Consider the following 24,659-nt stretch of genomic DNA (forward strand, 5'->3'; position numbering starts at 1 on the left):
CTGGGGTGGGGGACAAACACAACCAGAGTCAGTAACCTCAGAGTCCTGACGCTAATCTGCATGGGAGCAACTGAGTGCTTGCCTGGACCATTGCCGTAGACTGAAGTCATCTGCACTGTCTTCTCCCCTCAGTAGCCAGAGAGCAATTTCTAACAAATTAAGTGATATCATCGTGTTCCTTCAGGCACCTCCAGCAGACACCTGCCTCCTTCACAGTAAGAGCCAAAGTCCACCTATGGCACAGAACCTCAAAGCACCTGGAAAGCCCTGTCCTGATAAGCCCACCTTTCCCTCAGGCCGGCTATGCTAGGCCCTTCTTGACACAATGGGAAGCAAGGCTTCTCAGGACCCGTGTTCCAGCTGCCATAGTTCCAACCCCCATTACATTCTGGTTTCTTCAAATAGAGCCTCTTTAGAGGCTCCTGCCGGGTGAGCCCAATCGCCTTATCCTCCTGGCTTATCTCTGCTGACTCCGGAGGAAAGGCTGTCTTTGTTCTGAGTTATTTCAAAGTTTCCAAGAGCTGGATCAGGGACTGAGCACACTGCGGGACAGAGGGCGAGCCTCTATGCCCATGGCCTTCCGACTCGGCTTTTAATCTTGGCCATAGATAACCCAGGCAGGGGGTGAGAGGGTGACCGGGGGGAGGGGCACCAGTAGCACCCAGAGGCAACATCTTGGGTGGAGGAGGGAGCCGAGGCTCAGAGTGCACTAGACACTGTCGGCTCCAGGCTCGCAGTCAGGAACCAAATGAATGGCACAGGACTCCAGGCATCTTAGCCGTGGTTTCCTGGCTGACAGTGTCAAGGGAACCCTTCTGACTCTGGGGAACTGCAAAATCAAGCTGGTGCCACAAACCCCCAAACCAATCAGGCAGATGCTGAGGAAGCCATGCTGCTGAATGCGGAGATGGAAATTCCAGAGTCACGCTGTCAATTTTCCCCTCGTTCTCCGCGGCTCTGCTGTGGAGGCTTCTAGGAGAAAACTCCAATGGGGGTCTCTCAGTGGAGAAAGAGGACTGAGAGACCCCCAAGAGGAGCATGGCAGGGTGTGAACTCTGCATGACTCATCCCTGCTCTCGGAGAGACTGCTCACCAGGGAAGATTCAGACACAGCAATCTTGCCATGCCAGGTAAGTATTGAAGGAGATAGCACTTGCTGGAGCTGCCCCAAGTTTGGCAAGGGAGGGAGGGTCACAGAGCCAATTATCCCGTCACTGAAAACAACACCTGCAAAGCAGTTTTGTTTGTGGGAAGCCTTCATTCTATCTGTGGCTGGCTAGTTAACACAGGCTAAGTCATTTGGGAAGAGGAACAGCAATTGAGAAAAAGCTTCTACCAGATTGCAAGCTCACAGAGCGTTTTATTGGCTGATGATTTATGTGCGAGGGCTCAGCCCACTGTGGGTGGTGCTATTCCTAGGTGGTGGTCCTGGTTTCTAAAGGCTGCAGGCTCAGTGAACCAGGGGAACAAGCCAGGGGAACAAACCATGGGAACGAGCCAGTAAGCAGCATTCCTCTAGGACTTTTTGCTTCAGTTCCTGCCTGAGTTCCTGCCCCGACTTCCCAGGATGATGGACTACAGGCTATAAGATGAAATAAGTTCTTCCCTCTCCAAGTTGATTTTGGTCACTGTTTCATTAGCACAGCAATAGAAAGCCTAGCTAAGACACCATCGTCCACCCTCTAGCCCTCTCTGCATGAGGTACCATGATTGACCTGATTCAGGTCCTCTTAGAAGTCTTCCCCTCTGTTCCATACCACCTGCCTGCTGCAATCCCCCTGCCTAGCACAATGCACTGCCCACCCAGAGGCAGAACTGGGGGTCCACTGCTGTCCTCCTTCAGCAACCTGCTCAGCATCACCAACACTCCCCCTCTCCCCTTGCCCTTTGCGGGTCTCCCTACTTCCCATTCTCACCCTCAAGCTGGCCCTTCCCCAGCCACAGGTAGAGCCTTTCCCAACAGGGCTCCTGGTATCTGACCTGCTCAGAACATGTTCGAGATCTTCCATCGGCCTCGTATGGAGATCTTGACCCTCATGCATGGCTCGCTTGGGTCTACATATCTCCCCCGTCCTCTGCCTTCCCTCCCCAGCCTGGGCAGCAGTCTCTAAGACCCTGGTGAGACTGTGCCTGCCGCGGGGCTCTGCACCTGCCACCCTGCCCACAGTGCTCTTTCTGGAACCGTCCATCTGGGCAACCACTGTGCACTGTACATACAACTCACTGCTGTCCCTGCTAGGACCCTTGCCTTTGTCCTGTTTTGTGGCTCAGACCCCAGCTGCCCACCACCACCTACATCCTTGTCTTCCTTCTCCATGGGTCCGCTTCTGTCTCAGTGCACCTAGCCCACAATGGTCTCTCTTGTGACCAGTATGTAGCTAGCACTCACCTTTGACCTCTTCATCCTTTGTCCCCAGAGAGTGGCCAGCACCAACAAACTCCCAAACCCTCTGGTTTTTAACTCATGGGAGGTCCTGGCAGGAGATCAGAGAAGGAAATCGAGGCTTGGCTCTGAATTCCTCCTCCTTCCTCCCTGTGGTGTGGGCAGAGGGTATGGCAGTGTTGGGCAGCTCTGCCTCTGGGTTCCGGTAACAGCCCCAAGGGTACAGCACCGAATCCGGAGCTATCCTCACACACCTGAATACAAACCAAGATGATGTCCCTTGGGACTGCTGGGTGTGGCCCTCAGAGACTGGACTTAACTTACGGTTTTACCCTTCCTGCCCTTTGCCCTGTTTCCTGTAGCCAGGCTGGTGGCTGTCACAGCTGGAGCTCCAGCAGCTGTTCTGAAGCACAAGGTGGCCTTGAGACAGATGTGACACAGCAGGGATGGTGGAGTGGAAAGCTGGGGGCGTAGGAGATATCCTTGATGTCACCACACCAATTCTGGACCACCGACCTCCAGACATGTTTATGTGATGAAGAAGCGATGCTGAGCTTCATTTTCTTTTCCAAGTAGGCAAGCCTAATTCTGGCATGCTTTCTTTCTGGAGTTCAAGGGACCCTGCCCCATCCCATGCCCCTCAACACCTTGTGTTGATGAACAGAACTAAAAAATCTCATAGGAATGCACTTGGGCGTTTGAACCCAGGGCGGGCCATTCCTGAGATAACCTGCATCCAACGTGCCTTCTTTCCGCTGCTAAGTTGGGGCAGGAATGCTGGGAATGGATGTCGGTGGTGGATGAAGCTGCCCTGAACTGCAGCCTGGAATCTGGGTGTGTCGTCCTAGGCTGCCTGCCATCTGGCCTCCGTGAGAACCTGGGGCTTCCAATCCATCTCTTGGTTATCAGTTGGCAGCATGGGTGTACTTTCCTCATTTCCCAGATGGAACATGGGAAGCTGGGCTGCCAGGCCCTTCTTTCCCAGGCTTGTTTTGCATACGAAGTGGATGTCAGAGCTGGGGACCTGAAGTCCTCAGCATCTCACTGAGGTACAAACAATCCTAGCAGCTGTACCCTGTCTCACCCTCCCCATGCCACGCCTGAACCCCAGAAATCAAGCCTCGCCTTCAGACTCGACCATGGCTGCGCATGGAATGGCTCCTTCCTTGCCACTGCCACTGAGTGTCCCCATCAACTTATCCTGACTGCTTTGAAGTCCTAGACCTTGGACTTGTTCTCCACTGGTGTGGCTTTGCCTCTGAGCCCCAGCACCCCCCACCATTGCAGCAGAGGCTTCGCTTGGCTCCTCTACTGCCTGGACAGCCACAGACCCCTCGCTGGACACCTGCCTTATTCTGTTTGCAGTCTCTTCTGCACAGATTGAGATGTAAACCAACTGTTTCTCTCCCCTGCTCAGGGCTAGCCCCTGGCATCCATCCTTACCTGAAGCTCAAGTCCTCTCTCTGGCTCAGAGCCCTATGCCCTGGCACGACCCATGCTACCATCACTACCCCTCCGACTTCCCACTTCCTGTGCCCTGGCTCAGGCTGCCTTGCCACGCAGTCAGCCTGCCGTGAATGTCTCTGCCTTAGGGCCTTTGCGCCAACCATTCCTGCTGCTTGGCGGCTCTTCCCAGGAGTCCCCTTGACAGGTTCCCTGACTTTCTTGATCCAATGTCCCCTTTATCGATGTGATCACCCTGGATAAAGTTACAGGTCCTCTTTCCTTCTGTGTTTGACTTCTGTCTCTTGTTCTCACCACTGTCCCATGTCATGTGCTATGTGTGTTGTCTTGGTTATTGACATGCATCCGCACTAGAACACAAGCCCCGTGTCGGTCAAGATTCTGCCAATTTTGTTACTCAGTACTCTGGCTAATAACAGGTGCTCAGGGAATGATGATGCAAGGAACGAGTGTGGTCCACATGGCGCATCCTGCAGCAGACAAGGCGCATCCTGCTGCAGACAGAGATGTGTATGGGAGAAGCCTGAGTACCTCCTGACTTGCTCTTATCTTCCGGAGTCAATGCCTAAATTCCCTTTAGGGAAACCCGCCCAGTTTCTCTTAATCCCAGTCCAGGGGGTTGCTGGGCAGGGTAATGGCTGATGGCTACACTGGGCTTTATTTGGGAAATGCTAACATCTGCTTAGCGAGCTGGTCTGAAGGCAGCTTGGAGGAAAGCAGGGTGCCACATAGAGACTGGTAACATCTGGAGGGACACGCCTGGGTCCAAATGCATCTGAAGCTCCAAGTACGCCTGAACCTTTTATTCCCCTGCCTCAGTAAGTTGCTGGTCCTGGTTTGCACCCACACTGCTTGAACTGAGTTCCAGGAAGTCCCTTGTAACTGGAAGAGTCAAGACCAATGGGCTGTGACTGTGCCTGTCTGACTTTGTTTTGTTTTCGAGATATGCAGCCCAGGTTGGGCTAAAACTTTTGATCCTCCTGCCTCCACCTCCTGAGTGCTGGGGTGACAGGCATAAACCACTATGCCTGGCTTCATTTATGAGCTGTCATATCTGATGAGACACCTGCCCCTGCAGCACCTTAGTGTCCCCTCTAACAGCACCACACAGCTGACCTTTGCCACCTCTGATGGAACAGCCATATCTAAGAGCTCGTGTTTGGACAATGCATGACTCCCCCTGGACTCTCAGATTCCAGCTGAGCCCTGGAGATGTCCCGGAGTTGGCCCATATCCAATTCGCTTGGCCAGCGCTAGCAGAACCCAGTATCTCCTTGGCCACCATGGATGCAGCGCTGCATGTGACAGCACTGTGATGTCATGTATGACTCCAGCCCCACGTCCTGCTGATGCTCCGGTGTGCCCTCGCTCACTAACGTTCTGGGGACCAGTCCCCAGCACCCAGCACTCCCAGGTGACAGCCAGGGAACTGGAGGCATGCCAGAAAAGCAAGGTAAACACAACAGCCACCATGAGCTAGAAGGGGCCCCTCTTCTCACTGGGTGCTGATGAGAGTGGACAGCTGTCCCCGCCCAAGATTAGCTCTGCTGAGAGGCCTCCAGCCAGAGGCCCCGTGGAGCCGCCTCACAGACAAGCAGAAAATAGCAGTTGATGAATTTTTCAGGACCACCCTCGGCTTGGCCAACTGTGAGCTAATGTGTTGGGCTTTTGGGGAGCATGCATTATTGATCTGGGTCTGTCTGGTTTATAAAAAGCCCATCAGCCCCCCAACTACCTGCTTCCCACCCCACATTCCTCACAAAGACTCAGTTTGGCTTGCTTAGGACACTACCTGTGGGGAGGTGACAGTCGGTGGGCACCAATCTCTAGCATCTAGGGCCGCTGGGAGAGCTGTCGTAGTACAGAATATGGGAGGCCCTGTCCCCACTGACCGGTTCTCTGAAATTTCCACTAAGATGCCTATCTGCAGATTCTGCCAGGGAAGGTACTTGCGACAGTTAAGCATCAACATGGACACTCTTCGGACATCCCTCACCTATCCCAGAAACCGGCTGAGCAGAACAGTGCTAAAGGCCACCTGTTTCACCACAACTTAGCTGTGTAACCCAGACATGTGGTTTGTCATCTCTGTGCTTCACTTTCTCCAATGGCAAGATGGAGGGGGGGATGGGTATCTACTTATAGTCAGTCTTGGTTTATCCTCTTCCCACTTCAGCTCATCCACGGATCCCTGACTTGTCCTGAAAGTCAGCATTTAGTCTCTACTGGCTCAGGTCGCACACCCGTGCATGCACGTATATATGGATACAGCCCTGCCCACCCCACTCTGACCCTTCACCCTCACCCACCTTGCTCCTGGAGGGCCTGCTGGGAGCCCTCTGCTTCTACTCTTGTCCCCTGATGTCATCAGAACAGCAGAGGACTCCTGTGGCAACTCAGGTGAGGCCACAGTCCCTCCCAGTTGCCTCACTAAGAATGACACTGGGTGTGGGGGCTCATGCTTGTTGCTCCAGCACTCAAGTGGCTGAGGCAGGAGGATCTGAGCTCAAGGCCCACGATCCCTCTGTTCCCTCACTGTGGTCACATTGTCACATGCCCCATGGGTCTGGTCCCAGTGGCTCCCCCTGCTCTGCCTCAATAGTTCTCATTGCAAAGTCACCCTCCCCCAGGCCCAGACCCTTGCAGAGCAAATACCTATTGCTTTTGTTAAAGCTGTGCTGCCTGACTGAGTGGCCATGTGGGGTGCCTCAGGTGCTGTAACACTAGTTCCAATAGCTTGAGAGCCACAGGAAGGAGCCCAGGGGCCAGAGGCCAGGTACCACTGCAAGCATATCGGCTCCCACCCACAGCCTCGTATTGCAGAGCTCCTTGCCAGTGATCAGGAGACCAGTGCCCTGTACATCAAGCTGTCGATAAATCTCTGAACTCTCACTGCTTCCAGGCTTTTTCTGCACTGATAACGCCCAGACACAAAGCCACGCTTGGGGTTCTCAGCACCCACTGTGCCAACACTGGCTTAGGTTTGTGCAAGTGGCCTTTTTGAGTAGTTAAAACACAGGCGTGAGTTGCGAAGATCCACCTTGTAAGTCATTCCCTTCATTGCCACCAACTGTATCCTGATGTCTTCAGAGAACAGACAGGAAAGAACCCACCCTTTACCAGTTCAGCAACAGGCAGTCCTTACCACAGCCCTAGTCTCTGTCAATCTCCCTTTCCAGGCTCCAGCCATATCTACTTCCTTAATCCTGTCCCAGGGCCTTTGCACGTGCCATTGCCTCCACCACCACCGGGGACACTTGCCCCAGATTTTCACAATACACAGTAGTACAGATGATGAAGAGGGATGACAGCTAGCTTCCAGGACAAGGAGATCACACGTGAGTGTACACTGTGCATGTGTCTGGAGCCCCTGAGAGGTGGCCAGTCCTAACCAAGACACACACCTCCCAGGCATTGAGAGCAAGGTAAAGATAGACAAAGCCTATCTATCTATCTATCTATCTATCTATCTATCTATCTATCTATCTATCTATCTATCTATCTGTTTATTCCTTTTAATTTCTGGACCTCCTGCAGCCCAGGAAGGCCACCCACTAGCTACCTATTCAGTGATGACCTTGAACTTTTCATCCTTTTGTCTCCACCACCCTAGTGCTGGGATTACAGTTCTAGGTCACCACGCCTGGTGTCTGCAGTGCTGGGGATTGAACCCAGGACTTGGCACCAGCCAGGCAAGCGCTCTACCCAATTGAGCCACACCCCAGGCCACTTGCATTTGTGGCCCATGACAGACAGTTGTCCCTCAGTGCTGGGGGACCAGGTTCTGACGGTGTTCAGGCCCTCGTGTTAACGGATATGCTTTTTGCTAATAAGTTGAACCCCTTATTCACCGAGATGACCGGCGACACTGGGTGCTGGGCATAGCTGTCCAACTGTACCACTCAGGGAATAGTGAGAACGGAAAATGCTGGTACATTTTCCGATGTTTTTAATCTGTGTTTGGTTGAGTCCGCAAATGCAGAACTGAGGATACAGAGGGCTGAGTGTTCCTAGGGGGCAGCATGGATATGGGTTCAGTCGGGGAGGAAGCCATACAGTGACTTCAGGGTGAGAAGATGCGGGGGTGGGGGGAGGGGGAGAAATAGGGCTCCCTGGGAGATGCCACAGAGGTGAACAAGAACAGATCTGGATTGACTCTGGAGCCCCCTTCCAGTGGCCTCGGTTTTGGGGTTTCTTATTGGTGCAACTGAAAGAAGGTTTTTTTGTAGTAGAGGGAGCAAAAGCCTGTGACTGTTGCTCAGAAGGGAAGGGAGCGGGGATGGCTTAGTTGTCAGCCAAGGCCATGGGCCAGTAGCTTGGGAGAGCAAAGTGGTCAACAAGAGCAAAGTGGTCAACAAGAACAAAATTATCTCAGTCTCTTTACCCCTATGTTACAGAAACTGGGGAACCACTCTTCATTAGAGGTTGGGGATCCCCATTCTTGAGGGACCCACATTCTCAAGGCACCCAAGATTATATCTGCTTAGAAGCCACTTAACTGCCTGGCACCCGGATCTTCCGCGGGACTGTGAGGACATGGCACCTCTAGAGCTCCAGGTATCCTGGCCAGCTCGGCTACTTACCCAGCTCCACGTCCTGGTCATCCGTGAGCACCAAGATGATGTTGGGCCGGATGTTCCTGCGGTCCCTCTGGAAGCGGCCTTTCAGGCGAGGATGGGACAGGAAGGCTGAGCTTCCAGCCAGCAGAGACAGGAGAGCGGTGGACAGCAGCCATAGCGGCAGGCCAGGGGGTGCCATTGGCGTGGCTCACCGGTCTGTTGCTTCCTCCTAGATGCAGAGGCTGCGGTGGTGTCTTGTGGATGGGGTTCCTTCCCCTCTTCCCTCAGGATCTGAAGGAGGAAAGGGATAGATGGGAGTCAGTGTACTGGCACACTGCCTCACACAAAGAAGGGCAAGGGTAGTCTTGCCCATGTTCTAGAACAGTGGGAATGCAGTGTGGGCTAAACTAGAGAAGTGTTTACAGTTGGCTTGGGACAGATCAGCAGCAGCAGAAGTGTCCACAGGGACTCTCCTGGAGGGTCCCCAGGTAGGTCAGCATAGCTTTAGCTGACCCACCCACTTAGACACAGAAGGGGACAGGCCAACAGCACTTCTGTCTGGCCCTTCCCTTCCGGTCCCAGCAATGGGCTACTTGGGTCGCTAGGATGCTTTGGGCTGTGTGGCCATTGGTTCCGGTATTAGATGCGCCCTTCTGGGGCTGTTGTCCCCACAAACATAGAAACCCCCGTTTTCCCAGGGACCAAGCTAAGTACAGGGCATCCTCTGGCCCCACAGGGTTATGCTGTCGCCACCATCACACCCACCCTAGGGCTGTAAGAGTGCTCAGGGGTGTTCTAGCCTTCAGGGCGGCTGGAGGGAACTTCCTAAAATGGCAAGTAGATCCCCTGACGCAGCAGGGCCGCGTGTGCTAGCAGCAACTCAGATGTAGGGCAAAAGTGGGGGAGGGGGACCTGCTTCTGGTTGTGCTGGCTCAAGGCCCTGGCTGGTCAGTCTTATACTCAAATGTCCTCCTTTGATCGCCAACTCTCACGCACCTCTCCATCCCTGCTGGCTTTCTTCTGTTGCTGGACAAGATGGGGTCATTTCTACCCCCTGACTTTTTGACCCTGGCCTTTTGTAATCACGGCAAGAGCTTTGTCTTCGTCTGGCCAGCTCATTCCGCTCCACCAAGTCTAGGCACTAACTAATGCCACCTCCTCAGACAACAGCCCTCCACCGGCCCCCATCCAAGTGCTATTTTATCACCTGCTTGATGTTCCCCAATCAATCACCACACCTTGAAATGAGCTTACTTCCGGTGATACACACACACATTTCACCCCCCCCCCCCCGCGCGCATCCCCCACACAGGAGGGACAGCCCCAGGAGGACAGAGATGGGGCTTTCATTGGTTACACCTGGGTCCCCTGTACCTTGGGCAGTGTCTGGTGCAAAGAGCGAGCTAACCAGAGGAGTGGAGATTCTGAGACACTCTGAATTCTGCAGAGTGGGGGATACCAGACTCCAGAGGGCCATGCCACAGCCTGGGTCTACACAACTCAGAGGCCTAGGGCACCCACAGGCTTCTCCAGATACTTCCGAGGGCCCCCAGGGAGAAACCTGCCACGCTGGTTCTCTGGATGGTGCTAACACTAGAGAGATCCCGGGGAGGTCTGGGTGGGCGCTGTTCACCCTTCCTTCCCATCTCTTCCTAAGGAGCCATGCCTGCTTCTGCCTCTGTAAGGGCCAGCCGGACTCAGATGTTCTTCCTCCTTCTGCTCCCCATGCCCACTCTCCACCCCCTGCCACACACAGGGCAGTAGCCCCCCCCCCCATCAGTGACCACAGTTCTGCTGGGGGTCCATGGGGTACTCCCTCCTCTTGTCTCTTGGTCCAGGGTAGCTATGGACCTCCCTGCTGAGAGCCCCAGAGGCTCTCCTTGCTGCTGGTGGAGCCCTCCTGACCTCTTAACTGTCTGTGGTCATCTCTCCCACTGTGCTGTGAGTACCTGGCTCCAACCCAGGTGTCACTATAGGCTGACAGGGACTAAGTCTCCTTGAGCATTTGCCTTTCCCCTGGGTGGTGGGAGGGGGGTGCAGGGAGGGGGAGGAAAGGACTGTGAGTGGCCCCCACTGCCTACCCCAAGTCCTGGGCTGGCCTGCAAAACAAGCGCCACAGAGAGCTGGGGAGAGTCGTGGCACCAGGCCACTGAGGACGCAGAATGAAATGAAGTCTGGCATGGCCACTGAGGGTGGCACCCAAGAGGGCAGACACTGGCTACCTCGGCTTCCTGCCACACCCCAACCCTCATCTGCCACCAGAAAGAGCCAATGCAGTGGCCTCTCTGAGCTACCCTGAGTGACAGTTAAGAGCACAGACCTTTGAGTTTCTTGTCTAGTCACTTAACACCGCTGTGCCTCAGTTTCCCGACCAGACATCTGGGAATGAGAGATGAAACAGGTCACCCAGAGGCAGAAGCAGAGCTTTCACACTGCAGTGTGAACCATCTCTGGGCAGTGGTCACCCTCCTGCATGGGTTTCTCAGTCCTTTCCATGACCTGGGGACATGGGCTCTCCTCCTCCCTTGGCATTCAAGCATACAGACTCATTGTCCCCACTGGCATCCAGAGAGGACAGCAGAGGACATCTGAACCTTGCCCTCCTGACTGCCTGGTGCCTCTCCTTACCCTAAAGCTGTCACCCCCCCCCCCCCCCCGGCAACTTCTTCCATCCAATGCCTCATTCCCCATTCCTGTCGCCCTCCAACTAGTTCTTGCTAATCAACTGTAGGTTTTCTATTGTTTTGGAGAAAGGATCTCAGAATGACCTTGAATGTGCCAGGTAGCTGAGAGTGACCTTGAACTCCTGAAGTTCCTGACTCTACCTTCTGAGTGCTGGATTACAGGGGTGTATCACCGTGGTCTATACTGTGCCAGGGATCAAACCCAGAGTGTGCACGTACAAACTGGAAACTGGGCTGCCCCTTCGTCCATGACATCTTCAGACAACCTCATAATATAAGACAAGTGATGTAGCATATGCCTGTCATCCCAGCGCTCAGGAGGCTGAGGCAGGAGGATCGCAAGCTTGACTCCTGTTGGAGTTAGTTACCACCACCACCGTTACCACCACCACCGTTACCACCACCACCACCACCAATCAATAAACAAACACACATTTCTGAAATGGAAAACTCTTTCGCCAAGTGTGATTGGAAGCAGCCATCCCTTCCCTGTAGAGTGGCTCACACGGAGCTAACGAAAGCTGATGGTGGCCCTGGGCACTGCTTTCCCCACAGGGCCCTCTCAAACACTCTGTTCTCCTGAGTGAGGATGCCAGCTGGTGCCGGATGAAGCCAACCCACATGGTCACTCAGTCTGGAGGGAACAGGAGGCCGCACATGAACAGAGTGGGCTCCTCCTCATGGTGCTGGCTCCTGAACTACTCCCAGTCAGGGTCGGCCTCCCAAAGGGCTGGGTCTATCCAGAAGCACAGACTTGTGGGTGAACGAGAGTTCCAGAAATATACCCGCATGCTTCTACAGCTACCTGGTCACCAGGAAGTGAGACAGCCCTGAGAGAATCCCCACAGGCTGCCCTACAGGGCCTCCAGTGGCAGCTGGCCAACCAGGACTCACATGAGCAAACACCTCCTGAGACTCCCAGCTCGCAATGCCTGGGGCATTCCCACTCCGAGGCTTCCCAGCTGCCAGCCCATCTAACATGCAGGACTTCCCGGTGACATCATACCTACGCTGTGGATGAGGAAAGGAAAACACAGCACACTAAAATCACTTTCCCTAGACTGCAGGTTCCGGGCAGACAAGGGTTCAAACCCAGGCTGGATTTGATCAGTGTGACAGAACCCTCTGGAAGCAGGTTTGTAAGCGGCTTCCTAAGAGGCTCCCAACCATAGTAGCTCCTGCCCAAAGGGTGGGCAGGCACCCCCCCCCCAGGGCCTTTTAAAGCTATCAGTGTGGTGGGGGTGGAGGCAGATGTCCCCTGCTGGGCTGCAGGCCCAGCTCTGGCTCTGCCCGCTGGTCTCAAGGAGCCCTTCCTCCCTCCGGATGGAGTCTGCAGTTCCGCAACCCAGAGCTGCAGCATGAGAGGGGCTGATTATCTACCAGCCGGGCCATCTGTGGGTCGATTTTTGATGAATCCCCCCACTACCCCCACCCCGAAGGCTTCTCCTGGCTCTGTGCCCGCTCTCTGGACAGAGAAGAAATCAATTAACAATGACACAGGAGTCTGTCTCCCTTTTCTGGGTAAGGGGACACAAAGCAGTGGCACAGATCGCCTCTGAGTCCCGTTCTGGCTCAGGGCGTTCTGTCACTGCGCAGGCCATCTCGCCCATCAACTCCTCCCAAGCCTGCCCAGCCCTTTCTCTTCTCCCCAGGTCTTCTTGCTGGCCCTTGGCAAAGGAACCCCAGCCTAGCTAACTATCCCTGGAGACACCGTGACACCTCCAGAACCACGCACCACTCTACATGGGAACAGATCTTGGTGTGGTGGCAGGTCCCTTGCTATGGGGAATTCCCAAGGTCTCACTCAGGGGACCTAGAAAGGCCTAGATGGGCTGCTTTCTTCTGTGGGTCTCTAAGTCCCACAAGAAGGAAGGAGACACGCATGTAGTTGACAGGGTGGGAGAGGATGAAAGGTCAAAGTGGAGGAAGGACCAGTCTGGAAGACACTCCCCTGAGAGGTAGAAGAAAGAAAGAAAGCAGAGACACCTAGAAACTGAACAGAGCCCTGCCACATACCGGGGACCTCTTGGATATAAAGTCGGGTGTTCAGTGGCAGGGGAGTCCCACCAAGACAGTGACGCAATCTCTTAGCGGGTTCCACTCCTTCTGCCCTTGCTTGCTCACACAGCGGTCAGAACGCCACTGAACAAAACCCAGAGCCTATTCTTACTGAAAAGTCTTCAGGTGCTCTACCCCACCCAGGGTAAAACCCTAAAGTCCCCAGAGGCCACCAAGACCCTACACGATCTGACCTTTGCCCTGGCCCTTTCCATCATTTCCCACTCCTACACGTGGCTCCATCCACACGGCCTCTGGACATGCCTGGCCCGTCTCCACCCCAGGACCTTTGCACTGGCTGTTCACTCAGATATCTCCCCAGCCCAGTCCCTCTTTCCTCCTGGTCTTTGCTCACATTCCACTGAAGTGGAAGCACACCAGCCATTCTACCTGCCAGTCTCCCTACAGATCGTCCCCTCCCTGAAGGCCCAGATCTCTGCCCGTCATGGGCATCTATTTCTGTGTCCCCAGCACCAGCAGGTGCTCCAGTTATTTCCTGGACTTAGCAGGGAATGTCCTCCCACCTGTCTCCTGGTAACAAGCCCTCCACTGTGCCCAGAGGCCAATGTGGCTCCCTGGGGCTGCTGCAGGGAGGGCCGCTGACCCACTGAGGTGGTCATGTGCCACATGTCTGACCAATGATACCGGGTGCCCGCAGAGGCCCTGCTCTGATTGGTGTGTGTGTGTGTGTGGTGTGTATTTTGGTGATAACGGGTAGGCTAGCCAGGGCTGTCCTTCAGAAGGGAGCGTACCCCCCCCAACACCCTGAAAGAAAATCGTGGGGTAACTAGAGTCACTCGGTGCTTGCCGGGACTCTGCACAGTCCTAGGCATCCATCCCACGTTAACCCACCCACATACACAACAGCAGGGTTCAGAGGCCTGGTCTAGGAAGCCGAGGTGGGAGGGGCTTGAGAAACTGCCATGAGTCACACTGCTTGCAACCACACACACTCCCTGACCCCCAAGAAGTTCCACAGAACAGATTCAACAGAGGGTTCAGTGCTGTTCACCGTTGGGTGAGCTTGGTCAAGGGCACACAGGAGGGGACAGGGCGGGAAGAGGGTGCTCCTGAGGCACCCTCCCTGGCAGGTCTCTGCCCACAGTTGTCTTCTCCTCATACGAGAGGTAAGCTGTGTGCCCAGATATCCTGACCCCAGACCCCACTCCTATGACCCCCACACTCGTTCAGACGCCACAAACAATACCCAGGATTGATGTTTAGCGAGCAGGAAGAACACAGGGAAACTGCTCTTAGGGGCAGTCAGGGAAGGCTGCCTGGAGGAGGGAGCAAGAGTCAAGTTTGAGGTACTCAATAGGTATAAAAGGTCAGAGAAGCCCTGGGGCACAGCAAGAGTAGGAAGAAGTGGTAGAGGGTGTGGCCTCAGACAGAGGTGAAAGAATGAGGAACCTGGGGTCAGGGAGTAGCCTAGCTGGAGGTACGCGCTGTCCCTGGGACAGTTTTCCACGTCCCCTTCTTCTAGGGTCTTGGCACCAGCTGCCTTCTTCTGGGATTCCAGCTGGAAAAAATAGAACCAAACCAGCCTTCAAACAGAACAGGGTTTTAGAAAAGGACCCTTCTGAGGGGTGGGGTCTGAGGGATGGAGGCCGGGTCTCCAGACAAAGCTCACTGTATGGACAGGTAGCTCAGGAATGAAGAAAACAGGACAAAGGGGCCAGAAGCTCCAGCGGGGTGACGGCCAGGCAGAAAGCCATCGAGGCACAGTTCTTGGTTCTATGAACAACAGGTGTCCTCACGGCACCGGCATTCTGATGAGCCGGCGAGTCTCCAGGTGTGCGCGTGTGTAAAGAGCAACACGGGATGGGAATGGTGTCGAGGCCGCGGTACCAGCTGGCACTCAGAGAGGCTAGAAGCAACACGTGCAAAGTCTCGGGGAACAGAGTGACCAGACTGTCTACACGCCAAAGAAGCAGATGGCCGACAGGCTGTGGGACCCCAGGACTCATACACCGGAATGCTGGCTCTGTGCCAGGACCATTCCCTGCCCTGTGAAAACAACTGTACCCCAATCTCTGCTCCCACCGAGCAGGGAGAGGATGGTTGGCGAACAGGGAAGTCCACACGGGTGGGAGGAGGACTGTGATCTGGAACTGGCTGCCTGGAGGTGTGTCATTTCTTACAGCCTCAGTACCTTTACCTATGAAGTGAGAGAAACAAGAGCATCCACAACACAGCTGAGAGGATGGAAGAATGGCTAACAACCTTTCCAACGACCTTTAGAAGTAGATCCGCATACAGCAAGTGCCCAATCAAGGTTGGCAAGCCTCACCTGCTGGCTTTGGGCCACCTAGCAACAGCACCCAGTTTTCATTTCAACATCCTTTCCTTCCTGCATTTGGTTTCTAATGTTCAGGCCCAGTCACAGAGGTCTAAGGTTAGACCATGAGATCCAGACCTGATCCAAGCAGAGCTTTTCAATCCCCCTGCCTCAGCGATTCCCTAATCAGAATGTAACACTCTGGCCTACTGAGTATATACAATTCCATAGAAACAGGGATCCTGTCACCCTCTTGCCTCCTGAAGAATGGAGAAGGAAGCCACCACAGAAGAGGCCAGTTCTGGGAAGTGGTATGAACTCAGTGACCTTAGAAGCCTGGTTCCAGCTAAGCCTGAAGGGGGACAGCTAATATCTAGGTCCTTCAGAGTCAACAGATCCCCCTCCCCCCTTCCAGCCATGAGCTGTTCTTTTTGTAAGGTCAGCTTCCTCCCGATGCTTCTGGACATGAGTCAAACTCGTTTTGGGAGACTCGTGGAGAATGGCCGCTCTCTGCTCTGCTGGTGCTCATGGCTGGCAAGGCTCCAGAACTGTGCCTGGGCTATGTGCTGGCCGCTGAGCCAGGCTGTGTGTGGTCTTTGTTTGGCCTGGAGGATTCTGGGGGGATCAAGAGAGGGCTCCAAAGCTGGTATCTCACTGCCTGTTCCCTCCATGGCTCTGTGATCCCGCCATTCATTCCCTTGATGTGTGCGATGTAGGTGGCCTGATCTGAGGTCAGAGGACATGAACCTTTCCTTTCCATGGAATAGTCTAGAGATCGCAGTATAGATGAACATATGGGGTTCCGGGTCCTTCTCAAAAACACAGAGCATAAGGGCCCGCAGGCCATACCTCAGTGTCCCTGCCCTACAGTGATTGGGCTATAAGTTTGTCCCATGCCCATCCCTGAGGTTCCCCAGAGTCTCAGGAAGTCTGGGTGACCAAATATCCCCAGCTCTCTCTTTTTCCCCAGGAGAGGGAAAGCCATGATGCCAGAGTCCAGAGGGCAGGAAGGGCTGACATCAGATGTGAGTTACCCTGACAATCTGTTTACTGATGTTTTTAAGGGTAAAGTCTCACTCGAACTCACCGAGTAGCCAAAGGTAACTTTGAACTCCTGACCATTCTGTACCCACCTCCCGAGTGCCAGGATTACAGGCATGTACACCACACATCCCGTGTACAGTGCTGAGGACGAACCTCAGAGCTCTCTGCATGCTAGACAGGACTCAACCAACCGGGCTGCATCCCCAGACCTTGTTTCTGTTTCTCAGAGGGAGTGAGATCTCACTGTGTGGTCCTGTCTGGCCTGAAATTCCTTATGTACACCTGGCGGTGACCTGCCTGCCTCTGCCCCAGATAGATGACAGGCTGTCCTGCTAGGCTCTCCCAACTCACCTTCCTGGTGACATCGGGGAAAGATAGAACTATCTATCATACTTAAAGTTGAAGAAAACATTAATTTCTTTTGTATGGCTTTGTTTTAAACTCCGTCTTGTAAGAGACAAGACGCTCAGATACCCTCTCACAGGGTGGGGTGTGACCTAGGGATGCAGCCTTGGGAGGGCCTGCCTTGCAAGAAGTCTAGGTATTATTTTTTGAAAAAGACCTATCTGCAGTGGCCTTTGTCTATAGTTGGGGACATGGGCACAGATCCCCCAGGAACAACGTGGAGACTGGAATGAAAGACCTAGCGGCTGGAGAGATGACTCCGAGGTTTAGAGCACACACTACTCTTCTGGAGGACCCAAGTTCGGTTCCCAGCACCCACACCGAGCAGCTCATGAGGGTTTTTATGCCTCAGGCCTCTGCAGGTACTGCGTTCACAACCCCTATACACAGACACATAACTTAAAATTAAATATTTTAAAAGAGACAAAAGACCTAGATTTAGGAGACGGGGCACAGGGAAAAGCTAGCCCATTCTAAACCCACAGACAAAGAGGCCCCTCTGCAGCTCGGCTGAGAGAGTCATCTCTCCAGACCCCTAACTGTGAGTGAACCTTCGAGGCCATCGGTTCTTTCCTAAGCACCTACTTATGTGCCAGTCACAGTGTGGGTGAGTGCAGCCGGGGCTACGACGCTGGGCTAGCTCCAGCCACTGGTGTTCTGGTGAGGACAACGGACACTGGGCTAGCTCCAGACACTGGCGTTCCGGGGAGGACGACAAAGGCTGGGCTAGCTCTAGACACTGGCGTTCCGGGGAGGACGACAGAGGCTGGGCTAGCTCTAGACACTGGCGTTCTGGTGAGGACAACATGAACGGGCTGGTGGGATGGCTCAGTGGCAAAGGTACTTACTACAACAGTTGGTCAACCTGGGTTCTGATCCTGGAACCCACACGAAGGTAAGAGACCCAAGAGACGCCACAAAGATGCCACCTGACCTCCGCACACACGCTGTGGTACCCATTCCCCCACCCACGTGAAACACAGGAATGCTAATAAAGGCAAAGGCCCCGTGATTGGATTAAGCACAAAAACGTGCATCGCAGAAGCATGCAGGAGAGTGGCTGGCCCAGCTGAGAGTGGACACAGCTGTATCCTAGCCCGTGCCTGTGGCAGCCACGCCTGCTGTCCTTCCTGGGTGTTTCGGGGAACTGGAATCAGATAGGACATTCCCACCTCTGTTCTTTGTTCTTTCCTCTCAGCTGAGGACAAAAGCTTCCTTGGCAGGAGTTACAGTTATTTCTGAAAAAGGCCCTGAGCCAAAAGCAATAAAGCCCAAGAACAGAGTCGTTATTCACGCCTAATTGCGGGCTGGTGTTCAACGGGACTGCCCGTCCCAGCCTCTCGCCCCATCTCTCAGCCCCACACTTGCCCTGCCCTGTGCGTGCCCTGCACACAGCACAGGGATTTTTGGCTATGGATGCTGCTGCGGTCTTTAGGAAGGCCATCCAGGAGCAGCGGGGCATTCTGACTGCTGGAATAAATAGCCCAGTCATTTCTCCTACTTCTGCCTGACGCCTGGTTGAGCACACCATCCCGAGCCAATACAAACAGGTCAATGCTTCTGGTCACTCCAGAGGCTGGGACACACAGGTGGGGCAGCTGCCTGAAGTCCTTCTGACCAGATAACCAGCTAGCGGCGGGATGGATAGAGAGTATGTGGGCCCTGCTTCCTGCCTTGTGTGCCTCGCGGACTAATGGACATCTGAGAGGAAGCCGTTAGGGAGGAGGCTGTGGGTCCTGTGAGCTGGGGCTCATGGATTGTAAGTCATCAACTGGGATGTCCGCAAGTAGGGCCCACTCTGGGTTGGAAGAAAGGCAGGTGAGCATGTCAGGTCCAAACAAGGCTGGGACTGGGGTGTGTCTGGCATCCAGGGTGCTGGAAGAACCCTTGACAGTCATCTTCACTTTCCAGACAAGGACACTGAGATGCAGCAGGATGAGGGGAGTTGACTTTGCCCTATAGAGAGGACCTTCCAGACCCCAACAGTACCTCAGTACAGGTCCCGAGAACAAGAAAAGTTGCCATGGAATTTTAAAAGAACTTGGCCTTTAAAAAACCCCATCCTTTGCCGCACCTAGGCAAAAGCCACACAGACTTCACATTTTTCCTCTCCAAGAAGCATCCACTCCCCTTCCTTCTTTGGAAAACAGTACACCAATTTTCTCTAGAGGATATGTTCTCCTACCAAGGGTGACCATGTGACCAGGGCCAGCCAATGAGACTCTTCCTGAGCTCAGGTGTCCCAGATAGTGCTCAGGGCAAGGGCCTCTATGTCCCCCCACACAGGTACCCCTGAAGTCTCTCTAGCAGGCTAGCAGCTCCTGCTCAGAGTCCCCCAGAGATTTCCAGTCCGTGTCCTGTCCTCTCCTAAGCCCAGCCTTCCTGTGAACCCCTGAGACTTCCAGTGCCCTCCCGATGAGTCTGGTTTCTGAAGCAAGCATTGGGGAGGGTGAGCTGTTACGCTGGCAGCCTCTGCCCAGCAGCCACACCCTTGTGCAGTCTCCACCCCCTGCTCTGACCTAGTGAAAGTGGCAAGTATAAGGCTTAACACTCCACAGCTCACATTTCTGCACCCTGAAGCCAGACTATGCAGAGAACACCACGTCATGAGGCTGCCCACGTAGACACGTGGGCTTCACCATGGCTGGGGGAAGCATGCCTGTGACCAGCACTAGGTGTGGGTCAGCAAGGCATAGCCCAGTTTGGACTTCCCAGCTGGGGTCACTCAAAGCAGACACTGGCAACCCACAGCACCCCAGAACACAGGGGAACTGCCATCATGTTCACCAAATGCTTCAAAGCCCAGCGATGGAGGCGGAAAGACGACCAAGCTCAGTGAACTACCCACGCAGCAGCTGTCCAGAGTGCCTCAGTGTCCCCCTTACTAGAGAGAGATGATTGATTTCCTGCTTCTAAAGATTTGTGGGATGACTAAGTGTCAAGCAATAAGTGGAGGGCAGACTTAATTTAATTAACTTATTTCTTTTCTTTTCTTTTGAAAGTAGGTCTCACGTTGCCCAAGCTAAGTTTTGAGCTGGATGTGTAGCCAAGGGTGACCTTGAACTCCTGATCCTACTGCTTCTGCATCCCGAGTGCCAGGGTGACAGACGTGTGCTACCTGCTAGGTGTAAGATTTTAATATCACGACAAACACACTTGCGGTGTGCGGTCCCTCGAAGTGTGTCACAGCAGGGTGCTAACATCTGTGTGGGCCTTGTAGTTGGGAGGGGTGGGGCTGACGTGGGGCCACGGCTCTCCACCCCCTCTCAGGATTTGTTTCTCATGGGTGTGAGAACCGAGGCCTGCTCCACTGGGAAAACCAACCAGACAGGGCAAGAACAGAGGCAGCTAGACTCAAGTCATGGCCTCAGGCTAAGCCCCCAAGAGGCACTCAGGTGGCCCCCCTACATCCCAGCCATCATGTTTCAGAAGAAGCTGAAAACTCACTTTTAAAATATGCATGTAATTCTAGCACTTGGGAGGTGGAGAGAGGCAGGAGGATTGTGAGTTCTCAGTCAGCCTGGGCTACATAGCAAGTCCCTGTCATGTCCCACCCCAACCCCACAACAATCTATTAACTGATTTTCCAGAAGGTTCAAAGGGACACATGGATGAAGAAAACAACAGCCAAAGCTTCCATGAACCAAACTCAGGCCCTGGTAGGCAGCCTGGGATGCCCTCCCCGCTTTCTTGTTTTTTTAGCCGGGGCCCTGAACTCCCAGTCTCCTCATGTATGTTGGGTCTGCAGGCATAGGCCCCTCATGCATGAAACAGGATGGTGGTGCTCCAGCCCTGAACCATCCTGGGTCCACAGGGGCCCAGCCAGAGTTCAGAAGTCATCCTGAGATGGGCTTAGATACTAGGAGCCGAGGTGATGAAACCGGCTCAGCCCTGACGGTCCCAGCACCTGCCTCAAAGGTGAACTTCCACTTCCCAGTGGCCCAAGAATGACCAGCTCTTGTGTGGGACCTGCTGACCCTGCTGGAGCACCAGGGAGATGACCCCTCCTCCACTGGTCACCTGGGCATGTATGAGTCCAACCAGTTCCACCTCAAGCTTGTTCTCGGCCAGGGACAAACAGGTTTGGACTTCCAGGCCAGGAGCAGTCACCTTGCAGCAAGGACAAAGGCTGCATTCCATTCTGTGTTGGTCCACAGAGCTCCTTCCTGGGCACCTGCAGGCCTGGGCCGAGCTCTAAGAAGACAAGTCCTAGCTACTCAGGGCTTACTTTTTAGCGAGAAGAAACAAAGGACAAATATATGCAGAGAATTCCAGAGGAGACATCACAGCTGAGCCCAAAGGAGCCAGCAGTGTAGTTATGGAGGAAAAGTGGGTCACGGAGTGGGGACAGCAAGTGTCAAGGTCCTGGGGTTGGAGAATGCTTCCAGCATCTGAGAATAGAGATGGCCAGTGTATGGGGATGCGGGGAAGCAGGCAACAAGCTTCAAGAGTTCAGGTAAATGGGGCAGAGGCAGATGGGGCAGGGTGAACTGAGCCTGGGTTTTATTACAGGAATGGCAGGCCCTGATATAGGCCACTTCAGGAGAGATGCCACCTCCAGGAGCCCCTTTAGGACCTGGCAGAAGGCAGCACACCTGAGCCTTCTCTCCTGCCTTTGTGGTTCTCAATGGTGCAGAACACTGGGATTCCCTGAGCAGCTGCTAAGCACTTCGAGACCTAGACTGTGGCCCCCCCCCACCCCCTCACCCCCACTCCGACAGCGCTTGCTTAACCATCAGGGTGTGGCCAGGGCACTTGGAGATTCCAAGTCCTCTGGAGACAGTGAGGGTCTCCCTTGCCCAACCATCTTTCTGCTTGGGCTCACAGTGACAGGTGCCATCCTGGGTTCTCAGGACAGGCTCCTGAACCTGAGTTTGGCTTCTTTTCCCGGGCTGGTGTCCATGGGGCCCGGAGCAGACATTGCATAGCAGAACAGTAAGCCTGATGATTCCTGTTGTAAGATGATGTTATGCTCTTTAGACTCTTTTGGGAGGCTGCCCAGCTCCCAGATGAATCACACATGAAGCCTTCTCCTTAGTTATACCCATCTGGCCTTAGCTTGGCTTGTTTCTTACCAGCTTTTCTTAACTTATATTATCCCATCTACTCTTTGGCCTCTGTGTTTTTCCCATTCCCTTACTTCTGTGTAGCTGGGTGGCTGGTCCCTGATGTCCTCCTCCTTCTTGGGCTACTACTCCAGAATCCCTTCTCCCAGTTTTATCCTCCTATATAGTCTCTCTGCCTGCCAACCCTGCCTATTCTTTCTTCTGCCTCGCCATTAGCCGTTCAGATCTTTATTAGATCATCAGGTGGTCGAGAAGGCAGAGTATCACAGCTTCACAGAGTTAAACAAACGCAGCATAAACAAAAGCAACACACCTTAGAATAATATTGCCAACAGTTGCCTTTCTTGATGAACCCACTGAACTGTGATCACCTGTCACAGGGAGGCAAATGGCCTTCCCTAGAGACAGTGCCCCAAGGACACAGCCAACCCTGCTCCAAAGCTGAAGAAGGATTCTCAGATAGGAGCAAGAATAGGCAGTGACCACTAGAAGGCAGCTTTTCTGTCCCCAGGCCATAGTGCCCAGGCATGGATCTAGGTTCCCACAGCTCCTGGGGGAGCAGGCTGCTATGACTATCTCAGTTTCCAGGGGAGGCAATAGACTCAGTGAGGCAGAGTGACTTGCCCATTTGCATCCAGCTCTTGAGAGGCCAAGCTGGGCAAGGCATTCTGATTAGAGCTGTGTCTTTCAATGACAGACACTATGACCACTTGGGACGTCTCTTCTACCCCGTCCCAGCTCAACCTGGGCAGGAGCTAATGATCTCAAGACCAACTATAGAACACGTGGCCCGGTCTAGTGAAGGCTGGATTGGTCTTGCTGACGGCACTGACTGTCACGGCAGGGTGGTGTGGGAAGAGGGACTACAGGCATCTTCGAGGTAGAAGCTTTTGGTGCAAAGATCCCTTCCAAATCAGCACTGCTATAAGCCCACGTTCACAGGGGGGCTCTCCTTGCCCAAGGGGGCACCCCAGGAATGTGTGAGGACATCTGAGCCATCACTGACCAGAGTGCTAAAGAGGTGTAGGACTGTTTACAACACACACCCAGCAAACAACCATTCATTTCCAACATAACTTTAGGGGGAAGGTGTTTTGATTTGGGGGGACAGAAGCTCACGGATCCCGTACTGGCCTCGAACTCCATCTGTATGATCCTCCTGCCTCAGCCTCTAGAGTGCTAGGACTACAAGCATGCACCAAGAGACCCAAGTTCCAGTATAATTTCCTAACTTCTGCCAGATAACGTTGCAGATGAAAATGTCACTGGTGCCAGGAGGTGCCTTCAATCTCAATACTTGGGAGGTTAAAGATCTCTATGAATTAAAGGCCAGCCTGGTCTACAGAGTGAGTTCCAGGACAACTAGGGTTGTTACACAGAGAAACTCTGTCTCAAAAAACAACAACAACAACAACAACAACAACAACAAAAAAAAAAAAAAAACTAAAGAAAAAAAAAGAAAAGAAAGAAAGAAAGAAGACCAGAAAGAAAAACATGATTGCTGGCCCACAACACGATTGCTTCTGCATGCTTTTCACCCTACACCCAAATAAACCAAGAAAAGACCAAAATCTGTTTCACTTGGGAAATTTGGCCAACTGTTCACCATTTTATAAAACTACATCATCTTATGGGTATGTGGTTATGTGTGTGTCTATGTTTGTGAGCGTGACAACCAGAGACCCAGAAAAAGAGAGATACAGTAAAGATAGTTTCAGACAAAAAAGTCTCTAAACAATTTACAGTGTGTTTAAAAATATATGTAGGCTTGGGAAAGGAAAAAAAAAGGATAAAGTCCTTAAAAGAAAAAAGAGAGTAGTTGGGTGTGGTGGCACACACCTTTAATCTCAGCACTTGGGAGGCAGAGGCAGGTAGATCTCTGTGAGTTCAAGGATAGCCTGGTCTACAGAGTGAGTTCCAGGACAAAGATACACAGAGAAACCCTGTCTCAAGAAGCCAGAAATTAAAAATAAAGATAAAAAGAAACAGAGTTTAAAAAGATGGAAAATACACAGAGAATCTGGATACTGTATGCTATTATGTTCTCTTTGAATTGTTTGAATGCTGAGGAAGGAGCAACAGTTGCTAAAAGATATTTATTTGTTTATAAATGCTGCTGAATTAATCCAGGATAGGTATTTTGAAAATACTTTAACTTCAAAAGTCAAAAGGTATGATACTTTGGAGAAGAGGTTTTGCTTTTGTTTCCACAGGAAATAAGAAGCTGTGGGTTCATTCTGAGTTAAGAAAAATCAGGTTTGATCAAGGAAGGCCACCTGAGAAATCTCCTGTAGGAACAGATGGCCCAGATGTCTGAGTTCTACATTCAGAACAGATTCAAGATGCTGCCTGAGATGATCAAGCCTCACAGGATACTCCAGTCACGACTTGATTATAATTCTAAATTTTCTTTAGGTCCCCATAAGATTATCAGTGCCCCCAATCACCAGGAAGCAACCTGGAAAACTACGCCCACATTCCCAAAAACTGGACTATGGATATTTCCTTTGTTTAGAATGTTGGTTACAAGTTGTTATGGCTAATAGTTAGGAGAAAAGCTAAGCAAAGGATATTAGATTCAGAGTTCTTGATTAAATAAAGGGGGGAGTGCTGTGGGACAATGGTCTGTACCCTGCTACTTGTATTAGTTTTAATAAAATGCTGATTGGCCAGTAGCCAGGCAGGAAGTATAGATGGGGCAATGAGAACTGGAGAATT

At 53.1% G+C, this 24,659-nt stretch overlaps 1 protein-coding gene across 3 annotated transcripts in view; it reads right to left on the reverse strand.

Annotated features, from left to right (window-relative positions):
- Positions 1-24,659, reverse strand: part of Sulf2 (sulfatase 2) — an 81,804-nt gene that overhangs the window by 48,316 nt on the left and 8,829 nt on the right. For all 3 annotated transcript variants that reach the window (XM_075963109.1, XM_075963108.1, XM_075963107.1), the window contains exon 2: positions 8,431-8,697. In XM_075963109.1, the coding sequence (XP_075819224.1) occupies positions 8,431-8,605 (175 nt within the window). In that variant the 5' untranslated portion in view covers positions 8,606-8,697. The remainder of the gene's footprint in view (positions 1-8,430; positions 8,698-24,659) is intronic.

The sequence above is a fragment of the Microtus pennsylvanicus genome, chromosome 2 (genome assembly GCF_037038515.1).
Source record: "Microtus pennsylvanicus isolate mMicPen1 chromosome 2, mMicPen1.hap1, whole genome shotgun sequence".
NCBI classification, from domain to species: Eukaryota; Metazoa; Chordata; class Mammalia; order Rodentia; family Cricetidae; genus Microtus; species Microtus pennsylvanicus.